The sequence below is a fragment of the Mastigoproctus giganteus genome, chromosome 7 (assembly GCF_048544385.1).
Source record: "Mastigoproctus giganteus isolate SK-2022 chromosome 7, ASM4854438v1, whole genome shotgun sequence".
Classification (NCBI taxonomy): domain Eukaryota; kingdom Metazoa; phylum Arthropoda; class Arachnida; order Uropygi; family Thelyphonidae; genus Mastigoproctus; species Mastigoproctus giganteus.
Window position 1 is genome coordinate 78,119,663 of NC_143581.1, and position 19,263 is coordinate 78,138,925.

At 34.8% G+C, this 19,263-nt stretch overlaps 1 protein-coding gene across 5 annotated transcripts in view; it reads left to right on the forward strand.

The window, feature by feature from the left end:
* Positions 1-19,263, forward strand: part of LOC150083012 (casein kinase I-like) — a 415,276-nt gene that overhangs the window by 208,723 nt on the left and 187,290 nt on the right. For all 5 annotated transcript variants that reach the window (XM_090376979.1, XM_090376980.1, XM_090376977.1 and 2 more), the window contains 2 exons: positions 857-1,005; positions 7,651-7,804. In XM_090376979.1, coding sequence (XP_090233105.1) covers positions 857-1,005; positions 7,651-7,804 — 303 coding nt within the window. The remainder of the gene's footprint in view (positions 1-856; positions 1,006-7,650; positions 7,805-19,263) is intronic.

Below are 19,263 nucleotides of genomic sequence, written 5' to 3' on the forward strand. Positions count from 1 at the left end.
TCTTCAAAGTGATTTCGAGCTGAGTTCCACAAAGAACTATAGTATTTGGCCTCCTCCTTACAACACTCATTGCATTACTAGTTACTCAGGACTCTTGGATACCTTGGCATATGCCGATGATTTCCCCTAACAAGTCTTGCTAGTACTCAGTGCATCCCTCTCATCAGTGTTGACCTTCCTCAAGAATTTTGGCCTGTGCACCAATTCACAGATATCAGAAACCATGATCTTCTCACTAAAACAGTACCCAACAATCATCCAGCCTATCTTGTAAGGAGACCCCATTCCTCTTATTCAAAGCCACACCAATCTAGAGGCTATTTTAGATCCAGCTTCATTTCAATCATCATGTAGATGTACTGCTTACAATAGCTACCTAACTTAAGTGGCTGTGTAAACAACACTTTCAGCAGGTAACAAACAGTTCTATCCTGGTGTGGTACATTCAAACCATTGTCTACCCCCCCCCCCCCCATTTTATGTGGCAGAAATACAAGCATTGGCACTGCCTCCATCTTGAAACCACTATTTTGATTTTTCAAATTGCTTATTATAATATGAAAAGCTCCTCACCATGTAACCATGATGATATTAAAACTCACTTTTGTACCTGTGATTTATGCAAGTTTATATAGCGGTGTGATTAAAAGAAAAAAATTGATATTAAGTTAGAAACTAGGAATGATTTAAATATTTAATGATGAGTTATTGTATAAAATGCTATATGAATTTTGAAAGTTATATCACATAGGAAACAATGTATTACTGGTGAAGGGAGACAGTTGTTTATAACTAATATGAGTTTTGTAACTAATCTCTTTTTTTTTTTTAATGTTTTTATTTCCTTATTTTTCAGCGGAGTTTGCACGATATCTGAATTATTGCAGATCTCTGAGATTTGATGAAAAGCCTGATTACTCATATTTGAGACAACTACTTCGAAATTTGTTTCATAGACAGGGATTTACATATGACTATGTTTTTGATTGGAATATGTTAAAATTTGTAAGTGAATTATGTCATTCTTATGTAAGAAATAAGAAAGTTAAATTTTTGATAGTTTTTCTTAAATTAATTTCAAATATGCATTCACTTTCGAGTGGTTTAATTTTTTTTTCAAACTCTTAGTCAATATTTGTAGATATTCCAGAACAGAAATGAGAATGTGCAAATTAATGAGTGGAATATCAAATAAGTGAGAACTATTACAATCAGTTAAGATGGGAAGGTTTTTGACTTAAAGGTTAAGAACAGTTCAGATGACCAAATGCACAATTATTTTCCTCCCTCCATACACCTGCATAGCTGACATTTATCAGATTAATAATTTGAAGTTTAACCTCAACATTGATGTGCTTGAAGCAGAGTTCCTGCATTGAATGTTTGTGTAGATGTTTTAAAAAATGGATGATTATATTGCTTCAGATCAGATTAAGTTTCGATCAAAGATCTTTTATCAAAATTGAAACTGTGTGGTGCCAACACAAATTTATTAATTGTTGCAGGAAACGCATGCCGAGTCAATAGTAGATCAGAGTATGATTTCACATTGGCCTCAAAAGTTTTCGTCAAACCAGTGTTGAAGATCAGCACTGCTCAGATAGATCGAGAACATTTATAGACAACATATTGGCAGTCATTATTACCACCATTTTGGAGGAAGACAGATGTATGACCATTGAAGATATAGCAATAAATCTGGAATACTGAAATCATCTGTCCACTGAATTTTAACTGAGGTCTTACAAAAATGAAAGGGCATCACCTAGTGGGTCACATATTTGTTAATTGCAACACAATTGCACATTACCAACAAGAATGCAAAGAATTTTTATTGATTATGCATGAACACAAGACTTTGAAGCTAAATGGAAGCATCTATCTTTGCAATGCCCCTCTAAATGTTGCTTGCAGCTGACGTAGCCCAGTGGTCAGGAGCGAGAGTGCATCGCACGCGTTCCTTGAGTGGACCAGGGTTCGAGCCCGTGACTACTAAATACGATAAATATTTGTATTGACGATTTATTGTAAACTCTACTGACTTGGTTGTCGTGCCGGAGTATAAAACAGAAAAAAAAAAAAAAAAATCATGCACCAAGTGGCACATGATCAGCTGCAATGATGCCCATTTGTATTTCTTCATCAGAAATTTGCACCCAAAAATTTGTCAGAAGTGCCCACAGTAGTTGGAAGTTGTTATGTTCATACTCCATGACAATGCAGGGTCTCATATCACGGACCTTACGTTGGATTCATCCTTTTGCAAGGATTCATATTCCTGATATGGGTCCTTCCAACTGCGATCTGTTCCAAAGCTCAAGGAACCATTGAATGGACAAATGCTTCCATGTTTAGAAGCATTGTGTGCAGCCATGAATCTGGAATACCATACATTGAAATGTATCAGTTTAACTTCAATGGACAGTTAAATTGCATTCAAAAATTACCTGAACTTTGGGAACTAAGAGATGAAAGATGATTTGCAATGAATATTTTTAATGTAAATTATGTTATAAAATTATTTCTTTTTAAATTGGCTATTTTTTGGAATTACATTTAGGATTACCCTCGTAACTATATAATTAGGTTAAATATTTGCTTTGGATTTTAACTTTAGCTATTCCATTATTTTAAGAGTACCATTTCTTTTTTCCTGTCCTTCCAAAAACATCTTGTATAGCAGAACTTCATAAATCTGACAGTATTGGGTCTACTCCTTTTCAGGTTTCTGAAATTCCAAATTTCTGAGACCTAATTATATACAGCTCTGCTGACAGTAAAGTGCACAGGTCATCAGCTACTGTCATAGTATTCCATAGTATTCTAACAGAACTTTGACACAGTTTGTGATTAACTCAGTTATAGCATATCATAATTTTTGGTAACTTACCCAAGCTTCGTATTTTAGGCATCAAGTTTAAAAAACAAAAATTAAAAGAAAGTAATAAAATAATAATAGAAATCCACTGCGACCACAATTATAAGTTACATACAGCTGGAGGAAATTTTTTCGTATATTTACAAAATAGGAAAACTCACAATGCTTTACAATTATATTCATTTTATATTCAGGTTCCTTTCTTATGTTAAAGATAAACATAAGAAAGGCACCTGGGATGGATGGAATCTATCCAGTTTATTAAAGGAGGCAGCAAAGGAAGTAAGCAAACCCTTAGCCATAATTATGAGAGCTTCATTGTAACTCAGGGGAGGTACCCATGGACTGGAGATGTGCAAATGTGACCCCAATCCACAAAGGAGGATCAAAGGGAGAATAGGTAATTACAGACCTGTTAGTTAATTTCTGTTCCAGGGAAATTAATGGAGGCACTGGCTAAAGAAGCATCGCAGCATGTGTTTGTTAAGGGGAAGTCTTGTCTGGCCAATTTAATTGGATACTATGATGTAGTCACAGAGCAACTGGATGCAAAGAATAATTTTGATATCATATATTTGGATTTTAGAAAGGCTTTTGATACTACTGCACGTGGAAGACTGCTGCAGAAATTGGATCAGTGTGGCATTGGAGGCAGATTGCTTCTATGGATAAAGGGATGGTTGAGTGGGAGAAGATAGAGAGTGGTAATCAATGAACACTGCTCTTCGTGGACTAAAGTTATTAGTGGTGTCCTCTCAGTGTTGGGTCCATTGTTGTTTTCTGTATTCATTAATGATATTGATGATGGTTTGTCAGGCTTAATGCCCAAGTTTGCAGATGATACGAAGGTCGGCAGGGTTGTTAATGACACCAAAGACAGTACGCTGCTGCAACAGGATCTAGAAAAGTTGAGCAGATGGGCTGAGCGGCAGCAACTAAAGTTTTAAATTGACAAATGTATGTAAAGTACTGCATATGGGAAGCAGTAACCCCAGAGTAACATATCAACTGTGTGGTACTACATTGACAGTGGTAGAGAGTGAAAAGGACCTTGGGGTAATTGTGCAAGCAGATATAAAGTTTTCTGAACAATGCAGATGGTCTGCAAGAGTAGCTCATGGTGTCTTGTCAATGATATACAGGAATTTTTCTACCAGTGATATTGAGGTGATTATCCCCTTGTATAAGGCAATGGTCAGGCCACACCTTGAGTCTGGAGGCCTCATTTTAAGAAGGATGTAGAGCTGTTGGAACAAGTATAGAGAAGGGCAACAAGATTAGTGAATGGAACAAAGGGTTGCTCTTACGATGAAAGGCTTAAATTTTGCAAATTACAGTGTCTGGAGACTAGGCACCTGCGAGGTGATCTGATTGAGGTGTATAAAGCCTTGAATGGTTTGAGCATGCTCAAAGCTGATGGGATTCTTACTCTTGCTCAGAATAATCACCTGAGAGGGCATTAATTCAAATTGAGGAAAGACAGTTGCAGGATAGATTTGTGGAAGTTTGCCTTTAGCCAGCGGGTGGTTGATTGCTGGAACAAACTTCCATCTGTCGTAGAAGTTGATAGCTTAAACAGATTCAAGGCAGAACTAGACAACATTTGGAGCGAGTGGATGGGTGAAATGAGAAGGGTGTGTGTGTGTTTTGCTGATTGCATAATCTTGCTTTCTTGCATCATGTGCCCTTGCTAATGCTAATTTTATATAAAATCATTGTTACACAAATGTACATCCAAAGAAAGCATTAATGGCCACCAACAATCTGATAAATTCAGGATACCTTGTTAACCAATAGAACTAAATTAGAAATTAATAATCTAATAAGCTTATTAATATCCTAAACTTCACTTGTGAAGTTTTTTTTTTTTTTTTTAAACCAACAAGTGTTTTGGTTCCTGATACACTTGTTGGTAAAAAAAGTGCACATTTTTCAGAATTCTGTATAACAAAGATTTAGAATCAAAACATTTTGAGGTATCTTTCCCACCTTTTGAAAATACAGTAAACCCTCGCTAATCTGGTTACAGTTAATCCAGTTCGAAATATTAAAAATTCTGTTCACAGTATAATACTTTGAAAGACACGTGGGATTTAGCAAGGCAGATGAGTAACTCTGATTGTTCAGAGAGAGAGAGAGAGAGAGAGAACATACATACATTGTTAGTATCATTGTTGATTCTGAGTCAGATTGATGTTATTGCTTATATTGTTTCTTTTGCTTACTTCTTTATTCGTGTATATGTACATATAAGTTAACATATTTTATATAATTATGGGTTCTAATGAATTTAAAAGTGGAATGAAAAGAAAACACGTTACTGTAACTATCATTAACAAGCTCAAAGTGATAGAACAACTTGAAAATGGTGTTCCTGGGAAAAAAAAATTTCTGAAGAATCTGGTAAGTTTTGGGATAAGTTTTTTAGCTAGCAAAGGCGATAGTTTTAAAGATTTGTTTGAAATTTCTAATAAATATTACATTTAATATTAAATTGTTTCTTATTTTCATTTCGATGCCAACAGACTGTGTCAGATATTAAAAAAACAAAAACAATCTATAAAGGCATGTCCTTTAAAATTTGAAGCGAGGAGTGATAAAAGCAGGGTATCAAATAGATTTTTTATTTATTTTCATCAGCACTACCTATATCATTAAATTTTCCATTTATTTATGTTCAAAGTTTTTTTTTTTTTTTTCCTTTAAGTTTTTGCTTCACTAATCTGGATCACCTCTTCCCCCCCCCCCCCAATTAATCCAGATTAGTGAGGGTTTACTGTATGGGTGAAATGTTTTCTTATAAGAAACCTGATACCACATAGGAACTCTTCCATGAGTTGAATAATATCGGTGAAAGATTAAAGTTCCCCATTGAAAATGAGCCAAATCAGTATGCAAATTTCTTGAATTTAATGTAACAAGGTTCCTTTAAGATAGACTTTCATAAATTTATCAATTTATGAAAGTCTATCTTAAAAAGGTAGGTATACTTAAAAAGTCCATCATGAACTAAATTTTCATAGTATAGTCCTATGTCACATATGAAATCAGTTTTAATAGCATAGTCTACAAATGCCTTTAAATTCCTCTTTGAACAATACTTTATTGATTTCAAGAAATAGCCCTTTTTTCCAAATAGATTTCAGAAATGAAATTAACAAAGTTAATACAAAAAGCTCTTAGATCAGCTAAAAACATCTAACTATAAAGTAAAGGTCATAAAGAGTAGTCTATGGGCTGGAATACCACACTTTGAAACATATCCATAATGATGAACTCAAGTGATATATGGTTGATTGTGTAGAAAATGGAGTATTATAGATTTCTAATTGTATTAACCACTATATGAAATTATATATTAACATTTTCTTAAATAAAAATTTTCTTAAAGAGCTATTTTAAGTGTTTTTTTCCCCCTTACTTCTTAATTTTCCTTCTTCATATGTATATTTACTATAAATACAGTAAACCCCCGCTATTCGCGGTCGCTGATTTAATATAAAATGAAACCTAAAAAAATTTGAATTTTAAAGCGCCGTGAACATTTTCCACCATAAAAGTACATGGGTGTGGCTAAAATTATCTTTCCCGGTCAAAACAGTGCTCAGTGGGTGGGGGAGAGGGGGGTGACAAAATCGCGAGTGAGGATGTTTCTCGCTAATCCTTGTTCAGTATGTGTTATGTGCTTGTCATTGAAGGTTTCGTCGTTTGCTTTTAATTTATATGCTTATAAATTGAATAAATTTATCAATTTATAAATTGATTTACTTACAAAAATGATAAATCTACCATTTTACAGTGTAAAACACTTTTTCGAGTGTGTTAACTGAAGAAAGTGACTTTATTGTGGACAAGTCCTTTCTAACCCGTACAAAAATATGGCTACGAATAACAAGGGAAATGTGAAAATATCAAAGAAGGTGATGATATTAGCGAATAAAATTGAGTTATTGGATAAAATTTCTAATGGTAAAAGTGTCTCCTCAGTGGTAAAACATAAAATCAATGAGTCAACGGTATGATCAATCAAGAAATCGGAAGAAAAAACCGCTGTAGTATCCATAAAAACGCACTAATTGTTTCAAAAATTTGCTCTATAACTCGTAATGTTAAATTAGAAAAAATGGAAAAGGCTTTAAATCTGTGGATAGAAGACCGAACTCAAAATAAAATTCCCTTAAGTTCACTCATCATTCGTGAAAAGGCAAAACTCCTTTATCAACACTTTAGCGAAACTAGTGATAGCACTGGCGGGATAAGTTTTTTTAGCTAGCAAAGGCGCTAGTTTAAAAGATTTGTTTGGAATTTTTCATAAATATTACATTTAATATTAAATTGTTTCTTATTTTCATTTTGATGCCATATGCTTGCATTTCACTATGTACTGTCTATGTACAGTCATATTATGAATGTACATATAATACATACATAGACAAAATTTTAGACTAGTTTTTCTTATATATTTCATACTTTGGAACGGAACCCCTTTATTACTATGGGAGCCATAACTCAGTATTCGCGGCGTTTCTCAGGAATGTAACCCCCGCGAATAGCGGGGATTTACTGTACTGATAAAATAGATCCTCCACCCATGAATTTCAAATATATTCTATTACTGACTCCTTCAATGAAATTCTGTGGAGCTACATACCATTTAGAAAAATATTTATTTTTCTTCAATCATTACAAATAACATGAACAATATCTAAGTACAGTAATTGTGTTTATATATATATATAGATTTTATATTGAGTTACACCCTGACATTTTAGGGAGGAAACCGAAACCAACAAGACCAGCAGGATGAACGAGAACGGAGAGACCGACATCAGCATTCAACTGCCGTTACTCGTGCTGCCCTTCCTCCTACAACAGCAAGCAATAGCCGTTTACACAGTGTGCATGATTCATCTGCTCCTCCCACAGGTATGTAATAACTAGTTCTAGTATTTGAATAATTTTTGTTAAACATTTCTCTTATTTTTTAATGGTGCAATTTTTTTCTTAAGCAAATTATGATCGCAAATAAAATATTATAAAGGCTATGTGAAAATATTTTCTTTTATATTCCCTTAAGGAATTGATACAAATTAAAAAGAAACTATAATGTAGGAAGAAATTTTCAGGAATATATAGAATTCCTAATCCAGAAACTTCACACACACACACACACTGAATGCTATAATTAACACATTGTTGGAGTTATATTAATCAACCACATAGGACTTGAGTGCTATATAGTTGCATACTTGACAAGATGATCTTCCTTTACATCTTTAACCATTGATTTCATAATTTTCCCTAGAATAGAAGTGAAGTTTACAGATCTGTAATTATTCACTTCACCTTTTAATCCTCATTCATGAATAGTAAAAACCCTTGCACATCTCCAATCTGTAGTTACTTCCCTTGAATCCAGGGGTACTTTCATGATTATGGCTAGAAGTTTACTTATGTTGCTGCTTTTAATAAAATTGCATAGATTCTATCAGCCCCCGGGTGCATTATTAATGGCTTCATTTTCCATAGTCTGGTGTCAGAATTGCTGCATGGTGTACTTTATATGGAAGCATTTTTAATTCCCTTATTTGCTGCAAGACAATTTCTGTATCACATTCTCTTTTGTTGTTTAAGCCTCCAGTGACTTATCTGGACTTGCTGCCAGGCTTTCCCTAACTTGACCCCTGCTGCCAAGCTTATCCTGTTCTTTTTTATCCATTTTCTTTTTCTTACTATACCAGAGCTAACCTTTAATTCAGCTAACCTTTGCAGCTGCTTGGCTACCTAGCAGTTTTTTTGGAACTGTAAACTGTCTATGGATGTTAAAGCTGAAGAGTTAGGAATAAAACTTTGAAATGGGATTTTCATATAAAACAGCATATAATTTGCAATCAGCATTCTATAATCTTTTACAAAAGAAAGAACTGTTATAAATGACTTATACATCATGTATAAGAGCTATTCCTTTAATTTTAAATACATTGAAGAAAGGTATTAGTTTTAAAATGATGGCCACCTATTCTTAAAGGAAGGTGACAGTTATAATGAAATATCAGGTTCTGATATTTCATTATGACTGTTCCTTGCAAATTATTATTATTATTATTAACCATAGGTTGCAAGGAAGCCTGAGGCTTATTCTGCACTAGACAAAAAAAAAAAAAAAAAAAAATTCTGAATTACCTCAAGAGAGAGAGAAGTAGAAGGGAATCATCAAGAAAGAGAAGAATGATGATGATGATATCCAGCTCAGGACCCTGGGTGTGCCAAGCAAATACTCACCAGATATGAGCCTCTGGTGATTTGGCTCTGTTTTTTCATGTGTTCTATGAATTTGTTTGTTTCAGGAGAAGAGATTGAATGATGTTTGCCTAATTTAATAAGCTCAAATTTAGTTTAATTAACACAGAATTCACATAGTTTGTCTATAATGTGGGCCACAAGTGTCACAAAAATATTTTGGCATGCGACCACTCATAAATAGTGTATACTATGTATATATAAAGTGCTTTATCATCATAATACACAGCCATTTCTGAATAAACAGAAAATTTTTAAGGCGGCATCATTTTAGGTTATATCTCATATTGTGAATAGCTTCACAACGAGTTGCCATGATATTGCACTACTTTGAATAAGTAACGCTTCACCTAAGGAGAAGACTAATGTTACTTATTCTCAGATAGGTACCACCACCCAGACGGCACCGTTTCAGGGCTATTTGGTGCTTCTTCGGTGAGTGGGTAGATACCCAAGTGATGCAATGATGGCAAAAACAGTTATGAAGTATAACTCCACAATATGAGAGATGCCTGATGTGTATGATGTATTTAGACTAAGGCGCATATAGGGCTAGAGCCTCAAGCTGCGAACAAATTTGGACTATGTATATATATAAAGTGCTTTAGCATCATAATACACAGCCATTTCTGAATAAACAGAAAATTTTTAAGGCGGCATCGTTTTAACCTAAAACGATGCCGCCTTAAAAATTTTCTGTTTATTCAGAAATGGCTGTGTATTATGATGCTAAAGCACTTTATATATACATAGTCCAAGTTTGTTCGCAGCTTGAGGCTCTAGCCCTAAATGCGCCTTAGTCTAAATAGTGTATACTTAAAAAGAGAATGTTTTATATGAAGCCAGATTTGTTTTGTGCTTCATCAGCCACTGTGTGCACAAAGTTCTCATTAGAAATTATTGTTGCTTTTTTTGTAATAGCAGTTAAAGACTATTCATTAATTTTAGTTAGTTGTTTTCTACAGCATGTAAAAAAAAAAAAAAAAATTTTTTTTTTTTGTCACCACTTATTTTTGTCATGTAGGCCAGAAACGGTTCTCATTGCTGGAGTATATCAATTTGTGTCATCCCTGTCATAACTTATGGATCCTTGAGCATTAAAACATATATTGGAAATGATGCCAATTTATCACAAATATTCACATATCTAAAATGAAACTAAAATGAATTACATATATATAATTTAGTCGTGTGCAACTATTACCAGCTATTATAAGTAACTCATGTACTGTATAGGATACACACAGGCACAGTATGGCCACAGTTGTCCTTGTTCCATCAGTCTTTCAATTCAACAACAAAAAAAGAAACTAGTTCTGTCGAAGTAAATACTCTTACTCAGTGCTTTTTTTTGTAAAAAATTGGTGCCGGTACTCATTCTTTGCTATCAGGAAAAATTGAAAATTAAAAGGATATGAAAAGTACTTTAGTAGTAACGTTTTTAGAATAAGAACAATAAATTAAGTATATTAACACAGTTTATTAAGCATAAATTTATTATTCAAGTATATAAAAAAATAAGTAAAATGTGAGTAAAATAAGTAAAAATAATTTCATAATGCTGACTTCTTTTCCTTCTCTTTGTGTGTCAGTTGCTGAATGATGTTTACGAAGCAGCCACAAATCAACATATTTTGCTGGATCGCAGCGAGTCAGCAGAGGGCCTACAGTTTTAAGAAACAACAGTGAATAAACTGTTTTTGTCATCAACAAAGCATTGGTTGGGCTGGCGATCAGATTCATTTGTGAAAATCCTTGTTCACATTCACTTGGTGAAATTGGTATCGTACTCAGAGTGTTCATCAAATGCTTCAATTCTTCGGAAACATTCTTATCAATTAGGTATCCCTGAAATCCACAAATTGCATCTAATTCTGACAATTTTCTAACTTCATTTTCACCAAATGTCAACAATTCATGTTTAGAAGGATTAATATCTTTTGTTGACCTCATTTTCCTTCTTTCATCATCTGTATTGTCACCAGTTTTTAAATATCAATTTTTTTTCTTTTCTTTTCTTCTTTTTTTTTTTTTTTTGAAACTATACAAAATATCGGTGTCATTCATTTTTCAGGTACTGTGACCATGTAAACAGAGATGGGGGAAATGCAGATAATGCACTTCCACAAAACAACAGATGATTATTTGTCAGGGTAAAAGAAAATCACTTTTCTAATTCTCAAACGGAGCACTTACAGTTGATTCATAGCAGTGTCCAACCTACGGCCTGCGAGGAAAGTGAACTAAAACAGCATTTTAAATTTTGCTAATTATCAAAAACATTTTCTAATTAAATGTTTTGTTCAGTAAATGTAATTGTGTACTGTACTTCATAAAATTTTTGAATATTTTCAATTTTGTAACACACTAAAGAAATCTAACTTTGAATTTTTTTGAATATGGCCCCTGTACGGGAAAAGGATGGACACCATTGCAGTTGAAGGTGGGCCAGAGCCCATTGGGAATACACCTTGATCTGCTTACTCTTGACTAGCATGACTCCTCCATATGTGGGACAGGTGGTTGGATAGGTTTTACCAGGTACCACTAAGTTATACAATACTAATCCCTTTATCTCTCTTAATTTGTGCAGCAGCACTAATTACCTAAATTGCTTGAAGGCCAGAAATGTGAACAGGGCGTACCGAGTTAATTCTTCCCTAATCCATTCACTATATGAAAATTTTCTTTGCTCAACAGAAACTATTTTAAATGTAACTTACAAGGGGAATTCAAAATAATTAAACAGAGGTCTGACTGAGTAATTTAGAATTATAAAAATGGTTATGCAGTTTTATATAGAAAATATCTTAACAATAGACAGTAAAAAATGCAAATTTAGTTAAATCATTTTAAGCTTATTTGAATAGTAGGTAAACATGTGAAAAAATTTACGGAATATTATAAATTTCGAAGTGCATTGCATCTAAATGTCACACGTCACTGTTAATAAAGGTGTCAGTACCCTGTACCACTGCATACTGTCCCAAAAAAAAAAAAAAAAAAGCACTGCTCTTATGAGACACCTAATTTTGAAACCAAAACTGCAACTGTACTTACACCTTTCGTGGCACTAATTATAATACAGCAATGTACTTTAAAATATTCTAAACTATAATTTATAATATAAACCTTTATCCAAAATTTACCAAATAATACCTCTCTCCCCCTCTTTAAGAGATAAAGAAATCATCTGCTCCATTCAGCAGCCAAGACAAGCCTTCCTAAACATGGAAACAGAGAATACCAGTATGATTATGATGACAAGTGATTTAAAATGTTGCAATTAGAGCAAAATTTTACAGGCCAAATTAGAAAAATCTGTGTCAGTCCTAGATAATTTATCAAATTGGAGTGACCATCATAAACTCAGTGTATCAGCAAGCAAGACAAAAAATAACTATATGATAAATAAACATTAGATTGCAATTTACTTTTAGCATGGCATCCGAAATTCTTAAATGTGAAATTTTTTTAATAGTATTCGCCGTATAGTGCAAGGAAGCCCCAGGCTATTGCTGCATGGGGGCAGGGAAACACCAAGTAGATAAGAAAATACAAATTATATGTTTCCCTCCTCATACAGGTAACTATTCAGTTCACCTTTGAATTTATTCAAATTGTGAGCCTTGACTACCTGCGAGGGCAACTCGTCCCAGTTATCAACGACTCGCTGGCTAAAAGAAAACTTCCTACAATCTAATCTAAACCTCAAGTCCTGTAATTTGATTTTATGGCCCCTAGTTCTGGAATTGCTTAGAACAGTGAGTTTCATGTTCATTTTATTAATTCCTCTCAGACCCTTATAAACCTCAATCAGGTCACCTCTGAGGGATGCCTGGTTGCCAAGCTCTGTAGCCCACATAATCAGAGTCCTTCCTCCTACAGTCATCTTTCTGCCAATCTTACCATCCGAGGTACTCGTCTTTGGACTTTTCAAGAAGCTCGATGTCTTTTTTCAGGTAGTCTCTATACAGGGTGGCCAACCGTCCTGATATGGCTGGGATTGTCTTGATTAAAACTTCAAGTCCCGCTTTCCGATAATACCATAATTGTTGTTTGTTTGTTATTTGGCTTTTAGGAGCATTAGCAACTAAGGCCATATTGCTCCAGGGATATGTGGTGGTCATTCCCTGACCTTTCAGCATCCTCCGTATTTGGTGGGCATGGGCTCGAACCCCGGTCTAATCAAGAAGCTTGTGCTACGCACTGCTGCTCCTGTCCACCTGGCTACGGATGCACCTTCCGATAATACCATAATTTGTCCCGATAAGAGAGGAAAAAACTGTTAATTTATTGATTTTATGTATTTTTAATTCATTTTTATTGGAATCTAATAGCAAGAGAAAAATGAGAAAGTTCAAAGGCATTTTTTCGTCATTGAGTAATGAAGAAATGATTGATTGATTGATAAAAAAATGTATATTAATTGTAATTTTATATTTTTCTTTTACTTTTTGAAGGAAAAAATGCTATACCACACATTTTATTTCAAGTTGTCCTGCTTACCAATTTTCAAAAAATGTAAAAACAGTATTCCAAATGTAGTCTTGAAATTGTCTTATACAGTGGGATTATAACCCCATTATAACCACAGGATAGCATTCGATAAATCATTGATAGGACATCATGTGCTTTCCTGGCTGCCTGTTTGCACTGTTCAGAAAACTTAATATCTGCCCATTGTAATATCTCCCAGATTCCTTTCCTCCTCCACTGTTTTTAATTCAACCCCACAAAGTGTATAATTTATTTGTCAGTTGCTATTCCCCAAGTGTAAGTAAGACCTTGCATTTAACAGCATTAAAACATAGCTGCTCCTTCTCTGACTGTCTTTCAAGTCTGTTCAAGTCATCCAGAAGGGGTGCTGCTTGGCACTGATCATTGAGATTGGCTCATTAAGATCATCAATGAGCCAGTCTTAATTTTCTATCATGCTTTCTATCCCTTCATCGATTTCATTTATGAAAATAAGAAACAACGGTGGTCCAAGAACGAACCCTTGAGGGACCCCTCTCCTGACATACACTGATCTGAAGAATATCCATTAATTACAACTCTCTGTCTTCTGCCCTGTAGCCACCAGCAATCCATCTTAGAATATTCAAATAAATCTGATTATAACCTAACTGCCTATGATAAAATATAAAAGCCAATTCATTACACATGGTACAACAGTTAAATAACCATGTATAACAGTTTTACCCCTTGATCATGAGCTCTTTTTCAAGTAGCACATACATAACTCACATGATGGAGAAGGTTAAAAAAAAATTCACTATCATGATGCTGATAATAACCAGGACAGACCTTGATATGAATGGAAATGTACTAGGGCTCAACAACCAAGTCATTCTAACCAATTGTAATAATTTGGTAGCTGGCATATGTATATATGTAGCCGCTTTGTAGCCTCCTCCTTTATTTTTCATTATAATGGTTATAATAGAGTCTGAAGCAAAGGGAAGATGCTCTCAAAGGAATTCAAATGGGGTCCCATCAAGCTCTCAGCTTCCCAACTCAATGCCAGAGCTCACTCTTGTGCATCAGGCAACACAGCAGCAACCTTCAAGGCAGAATTGCAAGTCCCACAGGAGCCAGTTATTGTCAGTGATTCTATTATCAGGGAAACGGGAAATATATTGTGCAAAAAGGATAAGTGGAATAGGACCAGGGTATGTCCACCAGGAGCAAAAGTTAATGATGTTGGTTATAGAGCAGATATCATCTTTTAAGTGTACAAAAGATGATATTGTTGCACACGTTGGCACTAATGGCATTAAGAGTAGATCTGAAGATTTACTTAACAAGTTCAGGTCAATGTTAAAAAAATTGCTGGTTAGGTTGAATTTGAAAGTGTGCAATTCTGCCCTGACAGGATAGAAGGAAGTATATGATGAGAGAGAGTTGACAATCAATTTGGCTCTGTAGAGAAGGTGTAAGGCTCATAGAATAGAATTTTCCTCAGCGTGGTCTGTGCTTGATAACAGAAGAGTCTGCTTCTACAAAGATGGGATACACTTAAACAAAAAGGATGCAAGAATATTTTCTAATGCTATCGAGACAATGTTAGGTATGTCTGAAAACTGCTAGCTTGGGGGGGGATTCACAGACTAATAGATTGCCAGTAGGCAGAGGTGGAAGAGATTCTTGCACTGCTTCTATTGAAATGAGCAGCAGCCTGGAAAGTAAAGTGCTGGCTGGGCATTTCAAGAACTGCTGGGAGTCATCGTGGAACAAGTAAATACATGGACTGAGTTAGGGTAACTAAGAGTAAGAACAGGTGCATATACACTTGTATGTTCACCAATGAAGGTAGTATAGTAAATAAATTTGATGAATATGAAGTGCTGGTAAATACATCAAAGGCAGATATTGTTGGGATATCAGAGATTTGACATCACACATATATAAGGGATGCAGAATTGGAATTTGGGGAGTGCAATGTGCACAGAAAGGATAGACGGAATAGGAAGAGAGAAGCAGTTATGCTGTTAGTTAAGAAACACATAAAATCTGAGGCAGTGCATTCAGTTGATCATGGGCAGACAGTACAACGTTGAGTCAGTTTACAGAGATATAAGCACTGGGAAAGCAAAAATGAGAATAGGTGTGTGATTAGCATTAGTAGAGGCATATGATTCAAGGAAGGAAGCTTATACAGCATCAGCCAAAAAAACCCCTTCCCATTTCACCCATTCCATTCACTCCATAAGATTTCCAATTCTTCCTTGAATTTATTTAAGCTATTAACTTACACAACAACGGATGGAAGTTTCTTACAGCAACCAACCATCTGCTTGCTAAAGGCAAATTTCTGCTCATCTATTTTACAGCTCTCTTTCCTCAATTTGAATTTATGCCCCCTCAGGTTTGTAATCTGAGCAAGAGGAAGAATCCCATTAGTATTGAGCTTACTCAAACCATTCAATGCCTTTACACCTCAATCAGATCACCTCGCAAGTGTCTAGTCTCTAGGTGCTGCAATTTTAAGAATTTAAGCTATTTTTGGTAAGAGCAATTTGTTGTTCCTCTCACCAATCTCATTGCCATTTTCTGTACTCATTGCAGCAGCTCTACTTCCTTCTTAAAATGAGACCTCCAGACCTGTTTGCAGTACTCAAGGTGTGGTCTGACCATTGCCTTATCCAGGAGGATAATCACTTCCTTATCTCTGCTAGCAAAATTCCTGTATATCATTGACAAGAACACATGATCTGCTCTGGCTGCCTGTCTGCACAAGCTTCTGTGTCACCTGTAAATTTATATGCATCTCATGCATGTATTTTTCAAGGGGTGCCATTTTTTTATTTGCCCTGGGTGCCACAACCCTAGTTATGCCACTACACAATGTGTAACAAATATTACACACAAAATGCAAACAAAAGCTCCCACTTCGCTCTCAAACAAAACTGAACTGACTTTACAATCCAGAAAGAAAGGAAGGAAGGAAAGAATGTGGAGATGAAGGGCTAGAGTGTAATTCTGAAGAAATAGCCAATGGGACACAGTCCAACTGGCTTGAACATTGTGGGGCTTTCTGTGAAGTGCTTTGACATAGTTCATCTGTCTCAAACACGCCGAATATTTCCTCAGAATTTTTAAAGCAGAAAATGAAATGTTAACTCTAGTTATTTACCTAGATTCTAATTATGCTGCAGGTTAATATCTAACATAGTTTGTGTAGAAAGGAAGATGACATGCTTCCTTTGGAATTTGCCAAAGGAAGCATGTCATCTTGACTGGCTTGTGCCAATTGTCAACCATGGAAGAGGATCAACAGTGGTTTTGGCAACATTATCTTGGTATTATTTGTCTTATTCACCCTGAATGGGCATGTTACCACCACTGATTATCTTGATATTCTGAGTGACCAGGTTCATCCCATGGTGCAAATATTTTTTCTCGAAAATTCAATGTTTTAAGATGATAATGCTCCAATATGCACAGCCAGACATTTCTACTTATGGTTTGAGGAGCATGAAACTGAGGCTAAGCATCTCCTATGGCTTGCACAGTCACCAGACTTTGACATTATTGAGCCACTGTAGGCATATTTGGAGAGGAGAGGGAGAGATAGATTTCTTCCACCTTCATCACTCAAAGAGATTGAAACGTTTCTCCATGAAGAAGGGTCCAATATTCCTCTTAAAAGAGTACATTATTAATCTATTTCACATAGAATACAAGCTGTTTTAAAAGCAGAGGATGGCTCAATATCATATTAGTCTGTATTTCTAACTCTTATCATAGGTGTTTCCATGATTTTGTCCATCCCTGTAGCAGCAAAAACAGATATGGATTAATTTCCAGATTCCTCAGAAGAAAATGAATTAATTGGATAAATACATACATTAACCTTTCAATTTGTGAATACCGTACATTCCTGAAAAGTAGTTTGTTAAATGAAAGTTGTAAATTGGGAATGATTTTCCCTTAGATATAATGGTTTAATGAGATGCCACATGCCTAAAAATAAAATGTTCACTTCCAAAAATGTATAAAACCCTAACAGCAAAATTTAAAACTATTTAACAATAAGATTTTAAAATAGAAATATCTTTATTACAGTATACAATAGAGTTGGATTGTGCTTGAGTTGTCTCAAACTGTTAATGAAGTATATGAGTACATAAGATTATTTTTGCTGTTGTCTTTTTATGATGCACCATTGTTTTTAAGTCTACATCCTCCACCTGAGTTTAGCTAATTACAGTCCCAATTCAAGAGGCCTTCAGAAATTCCTCCAGTTTGTAACAAGACTCAATACCACACTTCTGCAAATGAATCATGTGACAAAACCCATTGTATGTTGTGGAGGATACCATTTTTGTTTAGGAAAATCAATATAGCATTGCAGCTTGGTACAGTACTGAAGAGCTGTACTAAACTGCAGTGTAAACTTTAGAGTGTTTTATGGAGAAAGATTACACTAGCAAACATGATTTTTACTTCCACTAATATATCAGCTGTTTGTCATCAATTTTTAGGCATAGATTTCAAAAATAATTCTTAAAATTTCACATCACATCATACGGAAGGGGCAGGGTTAAAAAAGATTTAGTTCACTTAGAAGTAGTAGTAGTTGTGATAGATGTAATTTATCAGTTTTGATCTGATAGTGTCACATTGTTGTTGTTTTAACAATCCTGATTATTTCTGATATACATGTAGAAATTTTACACCCATGAAATCAGAAAGAAAGAAAGAATGAGACAGTGGGTTAATGGAAAATGAAATACCTGTACATTTCATTTCTTATAGCGTGGCGTGAATCAAATCTTAAAGATTTGATTGCTATTTTAGCACATGCAGTATTATAGGATACCACACCAAGAAAAAAGTTGCAATATAATACACAGTTGCCTATTTGTCTTGTCCTCTACATGATAGTTGCTTCAACTGTAGCTAAACTTTATAACCTTGATATTTTCAGTTTTTCTTATTTTAACTTATTTGATTTTTGACGTTAAAGTACATCAGAGATGCCACAACAGTTTTTACACAAGCTAAGCTGATTGATCTGGTATTACACTTGAAAGTAATGAACAATTCATCATAGTTCTTAGTTCCAGATTGAGTGAAAAGAATCTATTGGCACCTGATGCTTTCATTTACTTAATGATACAGAGAAAAAAGAATACATTTATTTCTATTCCATGGAGAGATTTCTTGTGTCCTGTACTGACATAAATAGTTTAACCACTGTTTGGTGTTACATATGGGGGGGGGGGTTCAAATAAAGATTTGTATTTGCCCAGAAGTAGTTGTGAAAGATATATATATATACAGGAACTCCTCGACTTATGTAAGGGTTATGTTCCGCGGAACGCTACGTAAGTCGGAATTTCTCCCATGCTTGTGCAGCACTCACAGCTGTGCTCGCTGAATTGATTGAATCAAAAAAGAAATGTTTGACGAACAAGTGAATAGAATTATTTATTGTATTTATTTAATTTTTTATCTCATGCGCAGGAAAAATTACAAAAATGTGCAATTTAAAAAAAATTTCCAAATTATAAAATTACAAAAAAGGAGAGGAGACGGGTATGCGTCAGTAATTTTTACCTCTCGAGCATCGTTTC